This window comes from Amblyomma maculatum, unplaced genomic scaffold, assembly GCF_055883805.1.
Source record: "Amblyomma maculatum isolate TAMU_Amacu unplaced genomic scaffold, ASM5588380v1 scaffold_13, whole genome shotgun sequence".
Classification (NCBI taxonomy): domain Eukaryota; kingdom Metazoa; phylum Arthropoda; class Arachnida; order Ixodida; family Ixodidae; genus Amblyomma; species Amblyomma maculatum.
Window position 1 is genome coordinate 37,716,242 of NW_028146738.1, and position 22,948 is coordinate 37,739,189.

The 22,948-nt window shown below is 43.6% G+C and overlaps 1 protein-coding gene across 1 annotated transcript in view; it reads left to right on the plus strand.

The window, feature by feature from the left end:
* The first annotated feature begins 1,943 nt into the window (after window positions 1–1,943).
* Window positions 1,944–22,948, plus strand: part of LOC146172586 (tubulin delta chain-like) — a 65,474-nt gene continuing 44,469 nt past the window's right edge. The window contains exons 1-2 of the mRNA XM_084585975.1: window positions 1,944–2,080; window positions 2,171–2,237. Of these exons, the coding sequence (XP_084442101.1) occupies window positions 1,944–2,080; window positions 2,171–2,237 (204 nt within the window). The remainder of the gene's footprint in view (window positions 2,081–2,170; window positions 2,238–22,948) is intronic.

Genomic DNA, 22,948 nt, shown 5'->3' on the forward strand with positions numbered 1-22,948 from the left:
CTACTTGCAAGTAACTAACAATGCTACACCAGTCATCACTATATCTGCAAAAGTTTACACTCAAAGCCACCAGCCTGCATCGGCAAAACTTCAAGGCCATTCTCTCTACTGTGTTCGGTCCACAATTTCCAACGATGCGATGCGTAACCTTACCATCCTCTAATTGAATTATTCTGTTGCCGCCAGTCGTGTTCCACTCCCTTAAAAAAAGCAGCTCTGGAGAGCCAGCATAGATAGAAGCGTCGTCTTCACAATGCGCTTTCGCCACCCCACAGCACATGAAGGTAGTGAGTTCAACGACAACACTAACCACTGCAGCTGTCACTGACAGTAATAAGCCGGCACATCCTGCAGAAGAGACGGATACAACTGCAGCTGCAAGGCCAAATGTCATTCGCCTTACGTAGGGTGAAGAGCCAGCAGAAGAGATTTGCACAGCATATAGTATACAAAAGCCACGAAGAGCTACCGCGACTGTAGCCAATAAGGCAACACGCACTGAACTCACGGCACCAAGCTGGCCACGCTATCGACGCAGGCGAGCATCGACCAATCAGCGGGCGCTCTGCGTCTGTGTCTTCCGGAGCGGGTCTGGCGGGCCTTCCAAGCATGTTTTGAGCAAAATGGCGGATCTCCACCTCAGTGGAAGCGTGTCGTCTTGCATTGGCAGCCAAACAAATGAAGTCAACAACGAGCTGCTGATCGCTTCCATCAAACGATGGCAGCCGCTATGGCTTGTGAGCCATGCGCTTCATAAGAACAAGCTGGTAACGGCGGCTCTATGGACAGCGGTGGCCGCGGAACTTATGCTGGCTGTCAGGGTTCTCGCGCGACAGTAAGATGCTGAACCTGTTTGTTCGCTATTTATGCGTGTATGTTCGTTAATCATGTCGTGTATATTAAACATTTGATGTGTATGTTCTTGTGTTTTTATCGCAGAGGCCGTAAAAATGCTTGAGAAGCGATGGAAGAGTCTCTGCGACAAGTTCCGCCGATTATATGCAGCGCGAGACCGGACGCGTACCGCGTCATGCGCTTGGAGTTGTGTACCGCTTTTTTTGCGCGCCGGGGCGCGGCGCTCACTGCACAGGCGCGCACGGCGCCCGGCGCGTAGGACGCAGAGATGTTTATGGAGTCGGGAAGAAGGCAGGACAAATGAGACGGGATGGAAGTTCCGCTGACTTTCGGCGGCCTGGTGCCACGACACGCCAGTGCAGTTCAACGATTCATGTGACAAATGCGATAATCCGATACATGCCAGCGTTGATGCAGGCCACACGCAGCGGATGACAGACGTGGAGGCACCGAGCTTTTTCCGATGTAGCAAAATTGTGCTCTCCCTCACTGCGAGGGCAGACCACTCACGTCTTCTTCCGGTGGATGTGGCAGATGACATCGAAAAAGCAGTCTGAAGCAAAGAGGAAACTGAAGTTTGGGGAACAACATTCTTGACAAACAGGTGACCTTCAAACCCGGAAACTTGCTTTGGCTGTTCGCTCATAACCTACTTCGGGAACAATGCAGCACAACAGAGAAACAAACTCATCTACGCTTGATTCAAGTTATTCGGCATTAACGTTACCTCCGTATGAGGGCTGCCATCTTAGCTTTTCTCCAATGCTCGCGATGATGATAATAAAAAATACAGATATGTTGAAATATATTTACTGGTCGTGCTTTAGTACTGTATACTTTGTATATTTCATTTACTTTTATAAACGTATTTGGCGTAGAGTGTTGCGAGTGCGCGGGTTTGCTAATGGCTTTCATAAGTGTAGCAAGTGTGTATTTTCGTTTCGGTATGTGCTCATGGCTCATGCCATGCGCTTATGCTGCTCGTGCGGTTGCGCTCATGGGGCTGCTCGTGGCGTGTTTCTTTGACGTGGCGAACGTTCGCACGAATTACTAGCTTCAGTTATTCAGGCGCATTGCAGTAACGAACGATGAGTTTAATTACTTTACAAATTGGCCAGTGCGGAAACCAGCTGGGTTCCGAGCTCTTCAACACTGTGACCCAAGACATCGGCGCCGGTGCACCCGACACGAACCGCGATGAGTATTACAGCTTGTCTACCGAAAGGTGAGTAATGATGTGTGGCTGGCCTTTGCTCATGGTTTCACTCAAGGTTCTGCTTTTTGTTTGAAAACGTCGTTATCTTTATCTACGCAGGTTTTTCACTACCGACGCCCAAGGTACCTTGCTCTCAAGTGCTGTCTTGATTGACACTGAATCAAAGGTCAGAAATGTTTAAACTTTGTTGCTCGAAGACAAACACAAAAGCGCGTGAAGACGGGGACACGAAAGAACAAGGAGAAGCGGAATAATTGAGCAGTTATTTTTGTACGTCGGCGCTAAAGCATTGAAAATATCCCGCGCAGTCCAAAGAACATAATTTGTAAAACTATTTCTTGCACGAAGCAATGTATGCTGGGTAATCCGCCGCGTTGTCGTCCAGAACCCTGCCAGTGCCTCCTGGAAAACAGTGCCTACATCTCGTATCCCATATTATTAAATTTGCGGTTTTTTCACTGAGGGACTGTGTGGAAGCGCTAGCGTTACGCCCTATACCAATACATATGTTACGCGCGCGAAACATCTGCAGGCGCGCTTTTGCATGCGTTGCCATTTTTTTATTTTCTGCTGCTTTCAAACATCTTTAAGACCATTAAATGCGCGGAAGTTGCCTGCAAGCGGCTGCTCCGCTGGCGCGAGGAGCGTGCGGAGGTGATCACGGAGGCCATGCTGGTAGAGAATAACTGCGCGACGTGGCCGCGAGGCGGAGCCTCATTTACGCCCTATTGGGAAAGGGAGTGGGACAGGATATGTAAATACCTCCAATGCTGCAGACACGAATAACTCAAGGAGGCACTGACCCTGCTGTTTTCTGCATTCCATTAAAAAGCCACTGTAGTTCCACCAAGCAAACACGTGGCTACTCGGTTGTGCGCAGCATACACGTGTGAAAGGTGGCATCAGATTTCCGAGGAGTGTATGTGTCGACGCTGTGGCCGAAAGATCGGGCGCGCTATGGAGAACAGGGGCACAAATTTGTATGGTGTACCCACGCTCCGACTGCAAGTGTTGCCAGATTAACAGCACCTGTTGTCAGACCAAGCACAGTACAGTACGCTATTGATCAGTGTAGTCAGACAGCGTCTTTTTCTTTCCTCCCCTCTTACTTTTTTCATCTCACCTTCTTTATAGAGAGATTTACCTTGCCGGAGACGTATAGGATGCCTACTGCACATGCGTGCAAACTACCGATACATACAGGCACTGGAGACGTATGTCGCGTGACGTCCAGCTTGCCGTAATCTCGCAAGATCTCACGAGATTTCAGCAGCCATGAAGCCAAGCTACGCAAGCGCCGATGGATGGTGCTACGAGTGCTTGTAGAGTGCTGCTGAACTCAACAGGCCACATAGTTTTTCCATTTTCACAGTTTTCCCAAGCATCCCAAAAGAAAAAAAATAAATGGCATCATCAAATGCTGCAATACTCTTGCCCGCGCCAAGAAAACATCATGCACAAGCGTTTTAGTGCGGCGGACCAGCAAGTGGCTCGAGATCGCCACCATTCTCTATGCTGTACAGCACAGGGCAAAGGCGCCGTCTAAAGAAGTTGCAACGATTTCTAGGGATCCCCCAACAGCGAACGAGCGCTCGCTTTGCTGCACAATGAAGGCGTTCGCAAAGGCCTTTGCAAGCCATCCAGCATCAGAAAAAATAAATGATTCTGGTAAGTCACTACCCATCACTACCCACTACCTTCTCTGTTCAGACGAGCGGACCGGACCACGGGCTGTCAGAGCGGAACAATTAGTTACCAAATGTGACGAAAACGGCACTTCTGAGTAGTTCGGAATGGCAGTGACTCGGTGCCTACCGATCACGTGCATTTCGAGTAGGAGTGGTGGTGGATGATGCTGTCCCATGATACGTACGGCCCGCCCGTCTGAACACCGCCTAGTTGATTGCTGGGGAATAGCAGCGCAAAGTAAAAAGTCTTGTTGTGCGAATTAGATACATATTTCAGCATTATAGAAAACAGAGTGGACATCCCGGATGTGTGGAAAAATACTTTGATGGTTAAGCCACTCCCCAAAAACATGAATTGGGAATATAATCAGGGGAGGCGTGAAGCCAGGGCAAAATTTATACAAAATAACTATGGCAGTGAGATAGGCACATATTACGTGGATGCAGCGGGTCGATCCCACCGAGGATGGCACCTGCACCATTGCTGCTGTATACGAAGGAAGGCAGGTGAACGGCCTCTCAGTAAAAACTAACGACGTGCTAATGTTGGAGGAAGTGGTGATTGCACTGGCCGCCATCCACTGCAACGCAGCCTACACATTCACGGGTAGGTGCAAATTTTGTGGGCAGTATGCTGACCTATGCCACATGGTGTGGGCCTGCCAGCAAAATACAAAAATAAAAGCTATAAAACAGCCAACTAGGGAGGGCTGGGAGGCGGCCCTTTCCAGCTCGGACCTGGAGGCCCAGCGTGTCCTAGTCCAGAGCTCGGGTAGTGGCCGCGGCCAATGGCGTCCCGGAATAGGGTCTGCCCCTCAGCTCCCCAACAAAAAGCACCTCCCTTTCCAAACCATATCATCGTAATTAAATGTTTTCTCCTCCTCCTCCTCTAAGCATGGGTCGAGTTGCATAATATAATACATGTCATGTAGCTGCTTTGTTTACATGTGCATGTAAATGTGGACAGCCACCAGGAGCAATAAATGAAAATTGTTTGCCAGATGATTTGCTTAGTCTTCTCAGACAATTACCTGGCACCACTAGCTAACAGCAGATGCTGAATGTAGTGCCACAGCCAAATATTGCAAGAGGTCTTTTTTTGCTCCAAGCTTATGAATTTGTGTCCCTGTGTCAGCACGTGAAATGAAGTGTGCCAATATTTTATGCTGTTGAACAAAACATTCTGGCACTGGAAGTGCTAAGTGCATTTACAAGTGGCAGAGGCTGAACTGGTTTGCTTATTGTGTTATAAAAACACCTGAAAATTAAAAAGAATGCTTGTTAAGGACCATTGCATTGAATGAAGGCAACAGTGTCTGTGTTGTGTTACTCTTTTAGTGTCCTGGCACAACTTTCTGCTGCCCAATCAGATCCTATATTATGTTGACAAGTTAATTACCAATTTTCTGTGCCTCATATGGTTATTCCCTTTCAGATGGAAATGAGCCTGCAAGTGCCTGAATGACATGGTGTCCAGAGATACGCATGATGATGAAAGCGATCATGACAACTCCCGGGATAGTAAGTGACAATGCTTCTTATATTAGTTTCTTCAATGTTCTTGTTGAACATGCTACAGGTGTTTACAAAGCACTGCAATTTTCAGTCTTGATTATCTTACTGCAATGTACAAGGTGTAGCCAGAGTGCTAAAGTAGCTCGTGCATGTATCAATAAAGTGTTATGCACCAACTATACACACTGTTGTCGTGTATGTGCCGGAAAACAGTCCAACATTTCATGGCTGCAGAAATAATTATTTCTCTCATTTGTTTGCTTCCTTCCATGGCACAGCCACAAGTCTGCACAATGCAGAGCCGCTGTCGTCAACACCAAGCCTGCAGTCAGTTCCACTGAGGGGTGAGGACAAATTTACGTTATTTTTAGCAGCACCAATTTGTAAAAAGTTTTATCTCAATGCCTTAACAACTTACTAAATTTTAAAACTGAAGACTGCTCAGTACAACTGCACTAGAACCTAGTTGTTAGCTTTTGCATTCATGCCAAATTTATGCATGGACCAGCAGCAGCAACAGTGCATTATACAAAATGCAGTGGTCTATGAAAGCAGCGATAAATAAAATGAGCAAACAAATTATTAGCAAATTTTCATGTTCATGATGCACAGTCACGAGACCATCGCAGTTATTTGTGCACTGTTATGCTTGTCTCCGACTGTTTTGAATCTACACTCCATTTGGTGGCATGACTGAGTCATCGGTATGAGAGAAAGATGACGTTTTGAAGATGAGAGAATGAAAACAATAAAATTTGATTACACTTCTGCAGATTTATGCACATACTTCAAAGGTCTTAACAGCAAAAGGTCAAAAGCAAGGAGTTCATAGCAATGATAGACTTGGTGAGCATCTTTCCCAGGGCCAGTATTGTCTTTTTTACTCCACAAGAAACCTTTAAACACTCAATCCAGCCCTCTCACAGGGCCAATAAAACGCGGCACATTTCACCGGGTCAATCAGGCAGTCAATCAAACAGTATTGGTAAGCAATGTTCCTGCAGTCAGACTTTGGGAACAGGCGAGGAGACATAGAAACTCCCTTTTTCACTTCGATAGTGTAGCAATAATCAAAAAAGGAGTCTGTTTGCCAGAAAAACACAGGGCATGTCTGATGTCACACACAGCGGATCAAAACAGCATCTGTAGAACTCAACTCCTAATGGATCAGTGTAATGGTTTTATGGCCATGTCCTTTGTCCCAACTGGCATTGTATCTTGCTGGGTGGTGTGCCCTCAAGCACCCCTCTCCAGAATGTATTCATCATCGCGCAAAGTGTGGGAAGTTCCCACATGCTTTTCCTTTTCGCGACTTCACACTTTTGTGTGATGTTTGCCTGGACACATGACGCATTTCCAGCTCTAAGGTCATTGCAGCATGCTGCTGTGCATGTGCGTAATCAACGCAAAAGTTTAGAAGTAATATTTTATGGAGACATTTCCTCCACAATTGCCCATTTGGTGCAATTGCCCAGGTGGTATTTATCCTCAAGAAAAGGATGGCAAAATTATATTATTGTTTACTCTACCCTCCCCTGTGGTCTTAATGCATTGGTTGATGTGAAAAAATGATTCAATTTGTTTTCAATGTGCATCAGAAGGAGCGTTCACCAACATGAAATAACATCAAATACCATGAAAAATATTTGGCATATGCCAGCAACAGGCAAGTCGCAGTATAGATTGCTATTGAGCGTGAGACTCAGTATTCTCTGCGAGTCTACAATTGTAATGTTCTGGCTCTCCTTGCTGACAGCATGATTTTACAAAAATATTTTTCCTGGGAAAATAATTAGCATTGTCTTTGAACAATTTATATTAAGTTCATTCGATTGCAGCCACAACAATAATGTTAGCAGAAAGGCTTTGCTTTGCTCTGTCAACGTGTCTGCATTTGTGCCCATCTTAATAGAACTGTCATCTGCGTGTGGTTCTGGTAAAACTAATAAATATCCAACTGGTACAAGACAGGTGTCAACTTATCCGCAAAGATTACGGCCTGGAGTCCTTGGACATGGGCGAGGTCAGCTAGTCAGATTAGACCTACCAGAGTTTCAGGGCGTGAGCTCGACAGTAGTTTCCCAAAATTATTTTCTGTTTCTCAGTTTATATTTTAGATTTCTGGACACGCCCATATCATATGTACCAGATCCACCTTATATATGTACGACAAATTTGATGGATATGTCGATGTGGGCAATGTCTTTGATGAACACTTTGAAAAACAGTGGCCAAAGCAGGGTTCCTTGTGGAACACTGTTAGTGACTGCATGCTATTTGTGTTTATTCTCCTCTCCTTCGGGGCAAGTGCCATGGGATATACCCTACAACCTGTGTGCAATTCTGTTCACGACTATATAATCACACTAGGTTGATTGCTACAATGAGAATTCACTGCCTTTTCTTTTCCTTTCTTTTTATTGAAATTCTAGTTTAAGACTCATAATCATCAAAATACCCAATTGCTTGTCCGTGAGCTTTTTCTACCTGCTATATACCATGGCCTATTCCCCGCCATGGGTATGTGCCATTACCACTGAAGACCGTCATCAATGGGTCTGATACACAAGACGAGACTGCTGCACTTCTGTGCCATATAGGGGTATGCCATATGCCCAGACGTTTCATGAATAATGATGTGCGTAGTTATTCACTGTAATACGAGCTGGCGAGCAATTTTAAAAACCTCCAGCTTTCTCATACCAGCTTTAGTTTTACAGTAATTTTTGTGAACATTGCACCTTTTCATTCCAGGAAGGTAGAATACAACATGGATGTTCTATGCAGCACATGATGACGAACACTGCCACATCAAGCCGAACTTGGACATGTGCAGGTCAGCTGATGAAATCTTGGCAATCAGTTGACAAGATACTGATTGCACTGATGAAAGATTGAAAGTTATTTATGTTGGCACAATGTCACATTGCATACAGCACCAGTTCTTGACCATGTTCACTTTGCCAAATAAACCCCAAATACATTTTTGCACATAAATGCTGTCGGTGTGTTTCTGTTCTTGCATTTTATGGCGCATAAATAGCTGAGGCTATGGTTTGGCAACCACAGGTCCAAAATTATCTGCAAAAAGTTCTAATCTTAAATTGCATATTTTAAAAAAGAATTGCATTGTTAGAATTGTAAACATATGCAATGACCAAAAAAATTATGTACACAACCTCATCAAAATAGTGAGCCTCAGCTACAATGCTAAAAACACTGTTAGTGGCCTGTGGTTACCGCTTGACCAAACGGAATTCAAAATCTCGCGTCACATAGTGCTAATTGCTAAAAGCATATCATAGGTCAATGTTTTTCAAATAGCGGCTCATGAAGAGATCTTCAGGGTCCACGAAACGCACAGCCGCAAAAAAAAAAATGCGTGATAGCTTTGGCCTGGCAAGACACAGTTTTGCAGGGTTAAAATTTAGGAGATTCAAAGGTGACTTTAGTTTATGCAAAGAAAAAAAAAGAGGGCAAAAACAGAGGGAAAGGGCGTCTATGGCATTAGTTGATGGCAATGTTGGTAAAGCTCTGGCTGCGCTATTGGATGGGGCTATAATGCAAAGTGTCCCGGGCATGATGACATCATGACAGCTCAATGAGGGTACAATTAATTGTGTAGTGTACAGAAAATTTTGAATAATGAATCTAGCAGTACATGCAATCAAAGGATATATGAGCTGTGAATTAGCGGCATGAAGTGAAAAACCATAAAATGGCATCATCACTTTCCGCATCTGGTAGTACAGGTTCTCACTGAAGCCATCAGACAGCCTGACGAAGACAGGCTGTAGTGGTTCGCCACCTCGTTCGCCAAAGCAAATGGCACTTCACACATACAGACACTTTTATAACTCAGATGCTACCTCTCCTTAGTCTAGAAAATACACAAATGCACACACAACCGTTCGTGTGAAACACTAGAAACGGTCCATGCAGCCCAACTCAAGTACAGCGTTCCGACTGGTGGTCTAGTGCATATTTGCAGCCACAAGCATCTCGTGCCACTAAAAGTTTGAAATCAGTGTTGGGAACAAGTGAAGCCATTGGTCTAGAGCACAGCTGTCGGGTGTCCACCGGCAGACTGTCACGCAGTCAAAGGAGCATGGGAGACGACTCCGAACGAAAGTCATAGCGCACTTTCAGTTTGCCAAGTAGCGAGATGGTGAACTGAAGCTGTAATATCGCTGCACACAACACTCAGGCAAAAACCCCTGCATTTCAAGTGAACATGCCATCCTAAACGTCACCATGCACACACCATGTCGTGTTTGCCACTGCTACCACTGCACCAGTGCCACTGCCACCACACAGACCCACTAAAAAGAGTTGCAGATAACAATAGCAGCATAGCAAAACATAAAGGGATTGCACCATCATATGACACAGTTTGTATGGCGCATGTGGTAGAGGTATCGACCAGCATGTTGCCAAAGGAAAGGGCTCAGCTTGAGTAAGAGAGCAATCGATGAGGTCGTGACAGCTCAATAAAAGTATGATAAATTCAGTGGTGTACAGAAAGCCCCAAATAATGACTAGTAGTACATGAGGCCAAAGGCTTGAGCTGTCAATTAGCAGCACTAATTGAAAAACCACATAACGGCATCATCACTTTGAATCTGGCAGCACAGCTTCTCAATGTACATTGACATAGCAATACCAATATCTAAAAGGGCAAGAGCATCAGAGCCCTCCATAGGAACCATCACATTTGACGGTAAAGGCAAGTCTCAAATTAGCAACGAAAAGGCAATTGTTGCCTCCGGAACTGCGATCACTACATTTCCTGCGGCAGTATCGGATGACAGATCATGAAAGAAACCGAGCGGTGACGTGGAAATAATGATCAGTGGCAAACAGATGGCATCTGTTGTAGTCTAGGTGCTCGGGAGGTGAGGTTCAGGTAAAGTTAAGAGGGTAATAAGCGTAAGCTCAATGGTCGGCTTTGTCAGCAGCAGGCAAGACATGACAGTGGCAGTGATGCTGAAGGTGTATTAAATAGGCACATTGCCCAGAGTCCACCATGGTTTAAAACACTGGAGAGGTGGCAGAGCAGCAGGAACAGGGATTGCCCAAGGGGACGTCGAAAATTGACAAATGCTGCTAGTGCCTGTCAGGCAACTTCAGTGTAGGTAAGCACTGCAGCAATGGGAGGCAGGTTGAAAACTTACTGCATGATCTCATAGACTTGCTCCTGGACTATGTGCTGAAGGGTTTAATGGTCGGCTCGGGAAGGAGTAAGAGCTGCCAAGCGACTTTATGGACAAGCTGCTTTAAGTGTATTGTGAGTGAAAGGGTGGCCTCCATCATCAAGTCAAGGTTGATAAGAGCCTTGGTCTGCCCTGAGGGCAGCTACGAGAAGACAAGTTGTCGGTGCAACTCGTCATCACCTTGACAAAGACTGATTGACCAAAATGCAAGTTGTAGATTCAGGCTCACACAGCTGGTGGTGTCTTCATTTTCAGCGCCAGCACACTGGACCCAAGTCATCATTGCACACTACTCAATGCCACTGGTTCTATATTCTTGCACGTAGTCATCTTCAACTATAGTAATGTCGTTGTTGACACCACCATTGCTGATGCACCATCACCATTTGTCAGCACATCTTTAGTATTTCACTGTGAAGCAACCTCGTCTCCATAGCTTGCTCTCTATAGTTTCCCCTACAAGGAGTGGGAAACTTCCTCAGGCAGCCACAGTAGCTGTGGCCCGGTGACAGATTGTGTGCTGAACAGTGATGGAGAATGAAATATATGGCCTGATGACACATTTGATGATACATGCTCCCCTGTGCAGGTAGTCAATTTTCTGTAGTCGCTGGCTGGTGTGTGGTTTTAGGGCAGCAATGGCAAAACTGAGCATGCCTATTTGTTTGTACATAGATTCGTCTGCAATGCCACAAGGATGCCATCTAATCATCACATTCGCTCCCTACCTGTTCTCCTGTGTCCCTCCCTCTTTCCCAGAAAGATAGTGGGAGACTGGAAAGCTTGGCGTGATATGGTTTATAAGGTCACACAGAGTTGGACACGACTGAATTGAACTGATTTGTCTGTAGAGGAATGACAATGTGGCTAGCCTCATCTCAATGGAAGCACAAAAGGCAGTGGCTTGAAGTTCTCCATTCTCTGCTTTCCTGAGGCATGGGCATCGCTTGTATGATGAGAGGGTGGGCCTGGGAAGCGGCGTTTCTTCAACTACTGGTTCAAGTCAAAGAGGGTCTGGAGTGCAGATATGCAACCCAAACTTTGTACTATAGAGGTGTAAGTTATGGCTAGAGTTTCCACTACGGTCAACAATCGCCAGTAGGCAAATGCATGCTGGACTTCTTCATGGACGTCCATAAGCATTGCCACCTGAGGCTGTTGGAACGACAGTAGCAGCCAGCCAGCACAATTCTTCCCAAACTATCTCACAAATAAGATCCCGCAAGTTATCTCTACTTGTAGGTGTGCCATCATAGTGGCTTGCAGAGTATTTGAAGTGGTTGGTTGAATGATAGAGTGCTGAGAGTTACATTTTGGAACAACGAGGAAGTAGTCATGCACTTCTGCAATCAATCGAGATAAATACTGCTGCATTTCGCATAAAAAAAATTCATAAAGCTGCATCTTGGCATAACACTGTCGACAGATGAACAGCATAAATCTTTGGGCAGCATTGTTGCATGCAGTGAGGCTCATCTCGGAAATGGAGTAACTGTTCTACAAAGCACGGACAACAGAAGCAGAAGTGGACATGGATGTACACTGGCTCACAACTGTATTTTACTAACTGAAAGATGACATATATAGAGCAATCAAAAGTATAGCATTGAGCATATGGTTTTGTGCACTCTATTTGTGTCATCTTTACTTAGTAAAATCCAGCTGTGAGTCTGCAAGCCTCCTGCCTATTGCTTCTGATGTCCAAGTTTCCTAGTGCGCTTACCCTATTTACAAGATATGCACCACTGCATGCTGCAATTATTGCTGTAAGGAATACAGAGATGGATTCTGCGACTGTTGACAAATGTTTAAACTATGAAGGTCACTGCTTGCCATGCTTGTCCATATTTTACTGAGAAAGGCAGCCTCCCCAAAAAAATGTTCAAATTTTTTGACCCCAGGATGTAGGCTGACACTTATGTCTGAAGAGGCACAAGGTACCTGACCAATTCAGGCAGATGCACGACAGTAGATAGACACATGACTGCTATACAAAGATGTTTGGCAGTTTGTTAGCAAAGTGGCAACTTTATACATTCGCCCTACTTGTTACCATCTCAAAGATTGGTTCTTGAAATAGTCAATAAAAGCAAAATTTCATGCTATGCTGCCAAACTCCCTCTCTACAGCTTTCCTAACAGTGCTCATTGCCTTGTTGAAGGCAACATGATGAGCCTGCAGTACGGCACCTCCAAACAACTTGTAGAGTAGAGGCCACAGGGGGTAGGCTGGATCACTACAGATCACATATGTATGACCCATGGTGATCTGCAGATTCTCAAAGTGCACCACCTCCTTGAGCGTCCCTAAAAGATAGCAAGAATTAATAATATAACCAATGAGGGTCCACACAGGTGCCTCTGTTCTCTTTGTATTATGAGATGTAATCACAATGGCAAGTATTAGATAAAATTTTTTCCTAAAAATTTATAAAATGCCACATGCTAACACAATCTTGCATCACATACTTAGGTGCCGTGTTTCTTTACACATGAAATGCTGTTTTTTCACGAGGTTGGTCATTGAGTACCATTTTCCAAAAACCAACTCAAAAAATATAAAAGTACTTGTGGAATTTTCACTGCAGAGATGTTAGGCTTTAATTTGGAAATGCACTCCCCTGAATATGAAAAACATATTACAGCTAGTTACTGCAATGAAGACATGACTGAGCAGGCTTACCTGCATCGTGACGCCTGCCTTTAAATGGCCCATCCAGCTGGCAGACTAAGGCATGGCACACATTAGTGCCTGCTATTCCTGCACAGGTTCCACTTGTGCCCAGAGAAGTCCTCCTTCTGTGCCACAGACGGTTGACAAATTTGCCTTGCTGTGCCATGATGAAGCCCCAGCATTTGGACACTGGGGCCTTCCTTTGCATGCACCGCCTGAGGAGGAAAATTTCAAGTGGCTGCAAGCAACGATCGCTTATAGAGTCCCTATACAGTGGCCACAAGAAAATACCCCTTCAGTGTGCACCTTCTTTACTGTGCTATAGCATAATGCTTATTGCATTGCTCTCGGAAGAGTTCACTAGAGTTCACTCGAACAGGCCCATCAATTTTAAGGTGAAAGCTTTTAATGGCTCATACTGTCGGCATTCGTTTGTTTGGTCGCACTATAGCTGTCAATCAAATGACGTCATGATGATGCCATCAGAAAAAATTAAAATACGGTTTCCACTAGGAGCCAAACGTCCATCCCTCGCATCCCCATCCAAGCACTTTAACCAACTGCACAATGCCCGGGATCATGAAACACATCAAAATGTTCCTTTCTACTGTAAGGATGATAGCAGGGATGACGATGAGGCTGGAATTAGCATTGATGACATTAGCAATGATGATGACGGTGCATTTAGTTCATAATAATGATGAGAGCAAACCTGATACACTGTGTGCACCAGCAACACTTAGACTTCCACACTTCTGCAGTGCAGATTTCATGGTGCTCCCGGAATTGATTCAACACTATCAACACTTTTTTTTTTCAAAGCAAGCGAAATTCAGAAACCTACACTAGGTTATTTCCTTTTTTATAATTGAAAGATCATATATACATCTTACTTTTGCAAATGGTTTGAGATATTAAGGATGTAAATAAAGACCAGGAATTGCACAAAAATCATGTATCAAAAAAAATGAGCCAGATTCTGCTGATGTGCCGATGGAAATGAGCCAAATCTATTTTATTCTTGACAGCTTTAACATGATAGGGTGGACTACTGCGAGTGTAAACTCAATTATTCCTTCTGCATAGCTACTTCCTTATTGACTGCCTAGGATGCGAAGAGATCAGAGGAAAATCTGTAGCCATAAGATGAAACACTGTGATCATAACCCTGCAGCAGACGAAGCAATTTGTGCATAAAGGTAGCAAAAGAACTTATAAACGACTACATTTATTTAAGCCTGCTGGCAGTGGCTTTCTGCATTTAGCAACATAAGCAAATAGCTAAAACTGGCAAGAAACGACCATATTTGCCGCTGTCTTGTCGCTTTGCATCCTATGTGCATTTACCATTCCCCGGCAATACAATGGTGCACTGAATAAAAACAGCTCTTCATCAAACACATTCCAATTAATTCCTACCAATAGAAAATAGCCTCCCATGTTTGCTTGAAGCAGAAGCTCACTAAGCATTTATTTGCTCACTTTAGAGCAAATCAGTGCTGCTGATTGTGTGACAATAAATATTACAACTCTTCATGAGCTGTATTCACAGTATGATTATTTACAGGTATAACTTTCACAAAGAGAGACTAAGAACGACTCTGCAAAAAAAAAATTCATTCAGTCAAAGTAGGGTCAAATATAGATTTTCATATCGATAAGGGCCAAATCCAAAATTGCTTACATTGTTTAAATTATTGCATAAAATTTTATTAAATTTCTGCATTGAGCATTTCTAATACATGAAGCAAATGAAAAAAGTTTGTGCTGATAACCTTTTGCGTATTTCTCAGTCTGTTTCCGTGGACTTCTCTCATCTAAAACAAAAAATTGACTTGTATATGGGCTGGTGTTTATGTTGTTGACCTTATGCTGTGCTAGTAGGCAAGGTAGAAAAGCAGCATAGCGCTGGTTGTATTAGGAATGTTGGGCAGTTTCACTAAATTCGATGTTGACAAGAGAGTACCTTCACAAAGCTCTACAACTGAGTTGGAGAGCAGGGGTATATATGCTTTTGCACAAGTGCACCTATGTTGATTGCCGTAAAAGAACCCTGAATGACTACAGCAATGGTCGGTGGGTACGAGTCAACTGCAATCATTTATAACATTATGCTCTACAGTAGCTAAAACTGCTCACCTACTAGAAATGGCCGACACAAAGCCATTACACACCAGAGAGCACTGGCCCCATGCTGTCATCCCTAGGATCATGAGCGCTGGGGCTTTTCGACTACAAAATGGTAAAATTTTAACGTAGGTATATCGAGTAGAAGGCTCGGTAGCATTTACGCACACATGAAAGCTGATGGGGATGATGTGCAATGAATAGCGCGAGAGTGTGTAGCAGTGTGGATGCGGGGTGATACATCCCACACCACTTCTGACAAGAAATTTATCGCTTTGAATCTGCTCCGACCTTTTTTTTAATTTGAAAGCACTGCAAGTGGTCGCACAAGTGTTAGACTGCTTTGATTAGCTCTGAACTTCAGGATTAGCGCTAATTTGCATTCTAAGATGTCTAATGAGACGCCACAGCCAGTCAGCTTTGCTTTACATGTTTCAGCGGGCATATTTATTTGACACAGAAACCACCGACATCAATAATTTGGCCTGTAACCGTCAAGCCACCACAGCCAGCCACCACACCATGCACTACTTACCTCGGAGAATCGCTGAAGAGCTTGCATATCAAGTCACTTGTCACTTGTCATATGGTAGAGTAGATTACTGAAGTAAAAATTGAGTTGTGCCAAGGTGCCTCAGAGCCGGAGACCCTGACATGCTGCGTACTGATGACCTCATTTGGAATTAGGAGGGCTGACTGCAGCTCTTTGAAATTCTCCTTTTAGAATCTAAAAATCCTGTTAAACACTGCACTGGCACCGATGTTGTAGGGTACCACACTCACGTAAGTTCCTCCGAGGCTTTGGAATGTCGCGCTCCTGTTGAAATCGACACATGTTCAATTTCATCCTATGATAGCACGCTTAAAAGCTGCCTGTCATGAAGGGTTTAGGACGCTGCCAGCATGATGTAACGTAGCGTGGGAAGGTTGCACCGATAGCAAGAACAAACTCTAGCACACGACCGAACCCCAGCAAACACGAGTGGTTGTTTCCTTCCTCCATGCGAGCACCAAAATAAACGGTTTTATTGCAACTAGGCTTTGATTGTTCAGGCTTGCTTCAAGTGGCAAAGTGGTTAAAAGTGAGCTCAAGTTAATAATTGTTCAAAACACAGCCAACACACCAACTTGATGACTTCGGGGGATCTGCATGTGACATTTTTGTGACATTATTTGAAGTATTTATTACAAATAGCTTCTATTTTTTTAGTTGGACAGCCATCATCATCATCTGCACGTACGTCTGCCAATACGTCTGACATATGGGTGATACGTACAGCAAAAACGTGTTTTGCCCAGTGTCAGCCAAATACGTCTACATCAATTTGCACGCATGCACAGTAGGCGTCGTATATGTCTGCGCCAGTACGTCTCCGGCAAGCTAAATCTCTTTTATAAGCCCCGTGCACAACCCACCGCGCCTCTCTCGCCCATGGAGGCATGCGTTGCTCGGAGCGGCGTCGCCTCTTTCTCCGTTTCTTGCTTTTTTCATCTGTGCTTCCTGTGCATGATGTGCTCTCGTCAGCAAAGATGCACACTGCTTGGAGCGACCGTCTCCTCTTAGGGGATGCATACCACCAGCATACGTGCGTGGTGTGTTCAAATGTTCTAGCAGTGAGCGCTTGCGGGCTTCGTCCCATCGTGTCCTACCACAAATAAATGAGCGATATTTTGACCCGAAACTTTCTTGCTCATTTATGTCGATTGCAGTGGTAGTGCGCTCAACTATGTCGTTTGCGTGAATAAAAATTGCGATAGCACGCTTGTTTCGAGCCAGTTCTGTCCACAGATTAAAAGGTGTAGCTATTTCGACCGCCAAATAAACGTGTTCCTTCGTCTTCCCATCATCTTTCACCTCTAAAAAAGTGAAACGAACAGCACTGTGTACCGTATGTTAAGCCCCACAACACGTGGGTACGCCTGCCATGATATGAAGCCAACAACGACTTCCGGCTGCATCTATTTTGAAACTGGAACAAATGGGGTGCCAACAGACATAGAAAGACATGTGCACATGCGCACTTGCTTCGATTTTAATACGCAGCAGCTGGCGAAACAACTATAGCGCTTTTATTGCTCCGGAATCTTTCCATCTCAAACGTCCCAGACGTGGCACATCAACCATCTCAGGTTTCTGTAAAAAACATTCATTGTAGGAATAGAGAATAGTCTTCACATTATCTCACTTCTCTATGGACACATGCACTAACAATTAATGGCACACAGTTACAGGTACATTGTGGTAAAACCTGGTCGACGAAGAAGTGCCCCTTATTCACTGTACAAATGGTGCAACTGTCTTTTTATTTAAATTGATGCATGGCTCCCATTCTTTCTTGCAGCTTTAAAATCTGAGTGGAACCAATCTTCGCATTAGAAAGACTCTGACTAAAGCTAGGAGTTTCCAGTGCGTATTTTTGCTATCAGACCTCTGACTGACATAAGTTGCGAACCATCTGTGATTGCAGATCTTCATGGCATGCGTGTTTTGAGAAATTAAGAACGTTTGTCTCCTATCCGATTAAATTATTGCATTGCTTGCAATCAGCAGCTGCCAGATGAATGCTAAATTGGGAGCTTGTATTGAACTTTATGAAGCTTACAGCCACAGTCCACGGAGCATTTGCAAAACTCAAGACGTCAGCTTCGCTTCATTGGAAAAACCCCTTCACCATTGCTGCCAAGCCTGTTTTGGTGCAGAAAGAGGATGCAGTGCAGGAGACGCCTATTGCGACAATTGTTATTTCAAGCAGGTCTCTTTCTTCCTTGTGTTGCTGTCGGCTCTGGGAAGCTAGTTCCTCACACGTGCCATTCTTACTCCCTTCTCCCGCCTCACTATTCCCGGCTTTGAAGGAATGCTGCTCGTCGGATTTACGCATGCTGGTAAGACGAAGGAACACGTTTATTTCGCGGTCAAAACAGCTGCAGCTGTTAATGTGGGGACAGAAGGTCATGCTGGCTCGAAACAAGCATGCTACGGAAGTTTTTTTTTCACGAAAACTGCATGGTTCAGCACCTAAGCACTGCATTCGACATAAGTGAGCAAAAAAAGTGTCCGGTTGTAATTCTGCACACTTGTGTTTGCTGTAGTGGGCCGCCAATGTTGCCGTTGGCTTCATATCTCGGCAGGCGTACCCACGTGTTGCAGGGCTTAATATACGCTCAACAGCACTGTTTGTTTCACTTTTTTAGAGGTGGAAGATGCTGGGAAGATGAAGGGACATGTTTATTTCGTTGTCAAAATAGGTGGAGCTTTTATTCTGGGGACACACGGCCTTGCGGGCTCGAACAAGCATGCCATGAATTTTTTTTTTCACGAAACCTGCATGGTCAAGCATCTAAGACTGCATTCTACATAAGTGAGCAAAACAGTGTCCGGTCGTAATTCTGCACACTTGTGTTTGCTGTAGTGGGCCGCCAATGTCGCGATTGGCTTCATATCACATCTCTGGCCCAGCCCAAATCACTTCATTATAGATGCAATACACATTCACATTATGTAACCTCCAATAACTGAGCAGAAGCGCGTGACCCTACACAAGATGCTGAGTGCATGAACACATTATAAAACATGTGCCGTTTCCAACAGTAACTTGCAAATCATGAATGTTTATAAGATAAATGTCACATGGCATAGCCAGTGCATGCACATGGGAAATAACATGATGAAATAACAAACGTCTTTATTTCTAAAGACTGCATGCAATATATATATGTCGTGTCTTGTACTCTTCCACATGGCCAGGCTAGAAAAGAGCAGAAAAAATGCTATTGCATCATTTCATAAATGCATTGTAAAAACAGTGCAGTGAAATCCAGTGCAATAAATATCACATATAATTCACTAGGCAGAGATCAAAAAGCCTTCACTATATGACCATTCATTTATCTGGTATGAAGCAGCACTGAACAAGGGTAAAGGGGGTATGCCTCAGTTCACAGGTCGAGTCAGTGTTTTGACAAGTGGACTTGTCTTCGTCTGGGCAATGCGATCATCACTGGCAGGGGCTTACAGATGCTTTTGTTTCTGAAGAGGAAAAGCTGGGGAGGGGGAAGATGCACGAGAAGAAAGTAGGTCATGGAGTAAAAAAAAAGAAAAAGTTTCTTCAGTATGCATTTCTCAGCCTGGAACCAGGGATCCTGTGCCCTGCAAATGAAATAAAAGTGGCAGTCCCAGGAAAAACTACAATGCTGGATAGATGATTAGTCACCACTTAAGCAGGTTTGGTGCAAATACACCTTACAAAGGGACAGGCTTTGCAAAGGGCCCTGCTATGGAATATATCTAAGGGGGACAATTCTTAAAGCTTTCTGCAAAAGGGGTGGGGGGAGAAGGACAAAGAAACAGAATAATAACCACACAGTGAACTACAACTGACATACAAAAAAATGTTCGAGGGCAAACTCAAGTAACAAGTGATAAGGAAGAAAAGAGTTTGGAGAAACATCTGCAGCTTATGCTACTGCAGAGGGGAATATAGTGCACATGTGCTGTGAATAAACTGTACAATTAATGCTATGTGGGAATGTTTTCCCAAATTGTTATTATGCAGAGAGAATATACTTAAGGGATTCTAACATTCCTTTCGAGATTTATTCCTGCTGGTTCCAAAGTTCTAAATTTATGAACTAGATATACCTCTATATTTTCTTTTCCTTGCAGATTTAAAGCCTGACTGGAGAATATATCATTTAAATTCTTTGAATTTATGGTCTTTCTGATTAAAATGCTGGAAAACTGCTTTCGAGAAGTTTTTGCCTGTCTACCCGACGGCCATTAAGCCTTATGTTCATTGGTTGCCCTGTTTCTCCGATGTACTGTTTATGGCGGAAGGAGAATTCTAGAAGGTAGACAATGTTTAAAGATGTGCACTTAAAGCCTGATTTTTTGAGAAAAGTGAAATCGCCTGCATTACTCTTAACCGTGGTGTCTTTTTGTATATGATTGCATGTCTTACATCTAGGTAGAGAGCAAGGATGTGGTTGTGTTGGATGATTGTCGAGTCTAGAATGTACTAGAATATCTCAGTTCGCATTACATTTATATGTTATGCTTGTAAGTGTAACATACAAACACAACGCAAACCTAAGAGGTATTCTAGTACATTCTAAACTCGACAACAAACATCCAACACATCCACATCTTTGCTCTCGACCTTAGATGTAAGAGGCGCAGTCATATACAAAGACACCACGGTTAAAAGTAATGCAAGCAATTTAACTTTTCGCATAAAATCAGGCTTTAAGTGCACATCTTAAAATGTTGTTTCCCTTCTAGAGTTCTCCTTCTTTCATAAACATTACATCGGAGAGACAGGGCAACCAATGAACACAAGGCTTAATGGCCATCGGGCAGACAGGCAAGAACCTCCCGACAGTAGTTTCCCAACATTTCAATCAAAAAGACCATAAGTTCGAAGAAATTAAATTGTATATTCTCCAGTCAGGCTTTAAATCTGCAAGGGACCGATAATATAGAGAGGCATATCTAATTCATAAATTTAGAACATTGGAAACAGCAGGAAAAAATATCTCGAAAGGAATGTTAGAATCCCTAAGAATATTCCCTCTGCATCATAACTATTCTGGAAAACAATCCCACATAGCGTTAATTGTACAGTTTATCCACAGCACATGTACACTATTCCCATCTGCAAAAGCATAAGGTGCAGATGTTTCTCCAAACACATTTCCTTATCACTTGTTACTTGAGTTTGGCCTCTTTTTTTTTTGCATGTGCTTCACCGTGCGCTTATTATTCTCTTTCTTTGTCCTTCTCTCCGCCCACCCCTTTTGAAGAAAGTTTTAAGAATTGTCTCCCTTATATATATTCCTTATCAGGGCCCTTTGCAAAGCCTGTCATTTGTAAGGTGTATCTGCACCAAACCTGCTTAAGTGGTGACAAATCATCTACACAGCATTGTAGTTTTTCCTGGTACTGCCGTTTTTATTTTTTCAGGCCACAGGATCCCTGGTTCTAGGCTGAGAAATGCATACTGAAGAAACATTTTTTTACTCCATGACCTAATTTCTTCTCAGGCATCTTCCCCCTCCGTACTCCTTGACTTACTTTCTTCTCATCCACTTTCCTCCTCCCCAACTTTTCTTCTTCGGAAGGAAAAGTGTATTTAAACCCCTGCCAGTGATAATTCCTTTGCCCAGACGAAGACAAGTCCACTTGTTGAAAGGGCTCGACCTGTGAACTGAGGCGTACCCCCTTTGCCCTTGTTCAGTGCTCCTTCATACCGTGTATTCTTCCTCTCGTTCTACCTGGATCATTCACTTATTTGTAACACTAGTTTATACTCTCTATTTCAACATGGCTTCAAGGCATGTATGAAAATTGCACCAATAACTATAGTAGGGAGTATGCCATTATCTACACCAGGAGTGTACTATTAGCAGACAATGAGAGAAATGAATCCATGATAATAATGCCTGACCAAAGCACATGCACCACAGCTTACCTAAAGTGAATCAAGAACATGGCTAACAGGTTTTGCAAAATCAATGTAAAGAATATCAATCTACAGTGAAAAACTGAGGTGAAAAACTTGTGAATTCACAGTCATATTTTTTTGCACAAGCTGGATGGAAACTGCTAGCAGAAAAAGAAAAGAAATAAATTAGAATTATGATGAGAAGAGGCATGTGGATAGATTATATCCTGAAATTGTCCATGCAAAATGCATGTTAAAAAATATAACAGGGATTCGAACAGCTCTAGGCAATAATGGCACCACTTTGCATAGCTTCAAGGAGTCAGGGGAGAAAACACTGGCTGAAAATTAAAATTTGGCTAACGTATTTTAGCCCTTTTAAGCAGCTCAAGTTTAAATAACAGCACATAGTGCATGAGCTCGCATTAAGTTCGTGAGTTTGCGGATACCATGAGAAGTAATAATTGCCAGCATCTGCGAAAATGAGACCTAGGTAGCAAATAATCATGCAAAGCTAGTTCAGTCCATGAGCACACAAAAATTAGGCATTCATTAAGAGCTTTTTGGTCAGATGGAAATTGGAAATTAAAATGATTAGTGAAAAAAATGCTAACGAGTGCATACCAGCGATAAGCAGATCCAGGAATTTTTAGAGTTATGTACTTCAAATGTTGGCTAGCATGTCCTGATGAAAGTATTTTCTTTCAGAGCATGACAGTCAAAAGTTCATTTTTTCGAGGCATATGACAATCTTGTCATTAAAAGCATGGTTTTTCCCTTCATGGAAAAGTTTTCTTATTCTGCAACAAATTTCTGGCAGATAATAAAGGCCTCATTGCACCATAGTAAATGCATTATAGGGGCACAGATATACTAAAAAGTGGCATTTTAGTCTTGAAGGACTATTAGTTAACACTAATTACTGCTGTCAAACGAGACCAACAGAAGTTGCAGTCGAAAAACCGGCTAGTCAGTGTTATTTCTCACATAATGTGCTTGCAGCTCCCAAATATTTCGTGGTCACAACATTGCCATGGAAGTGGAAAGATTGTATAGCTCTGTATAGTGGCCTCTGAAGCCTTAGCATTGAACCTTGTCTGGATTAAGTCTGGCTGGCAGGCAAGAGCAAGGTCAACAGAGTTCATGCCCCGAGTTGGTATGCGACCTTTTCTGCCGTATACAAAGCAAGGCCTAAGCCACCGTAAAAACATATAGTACAGC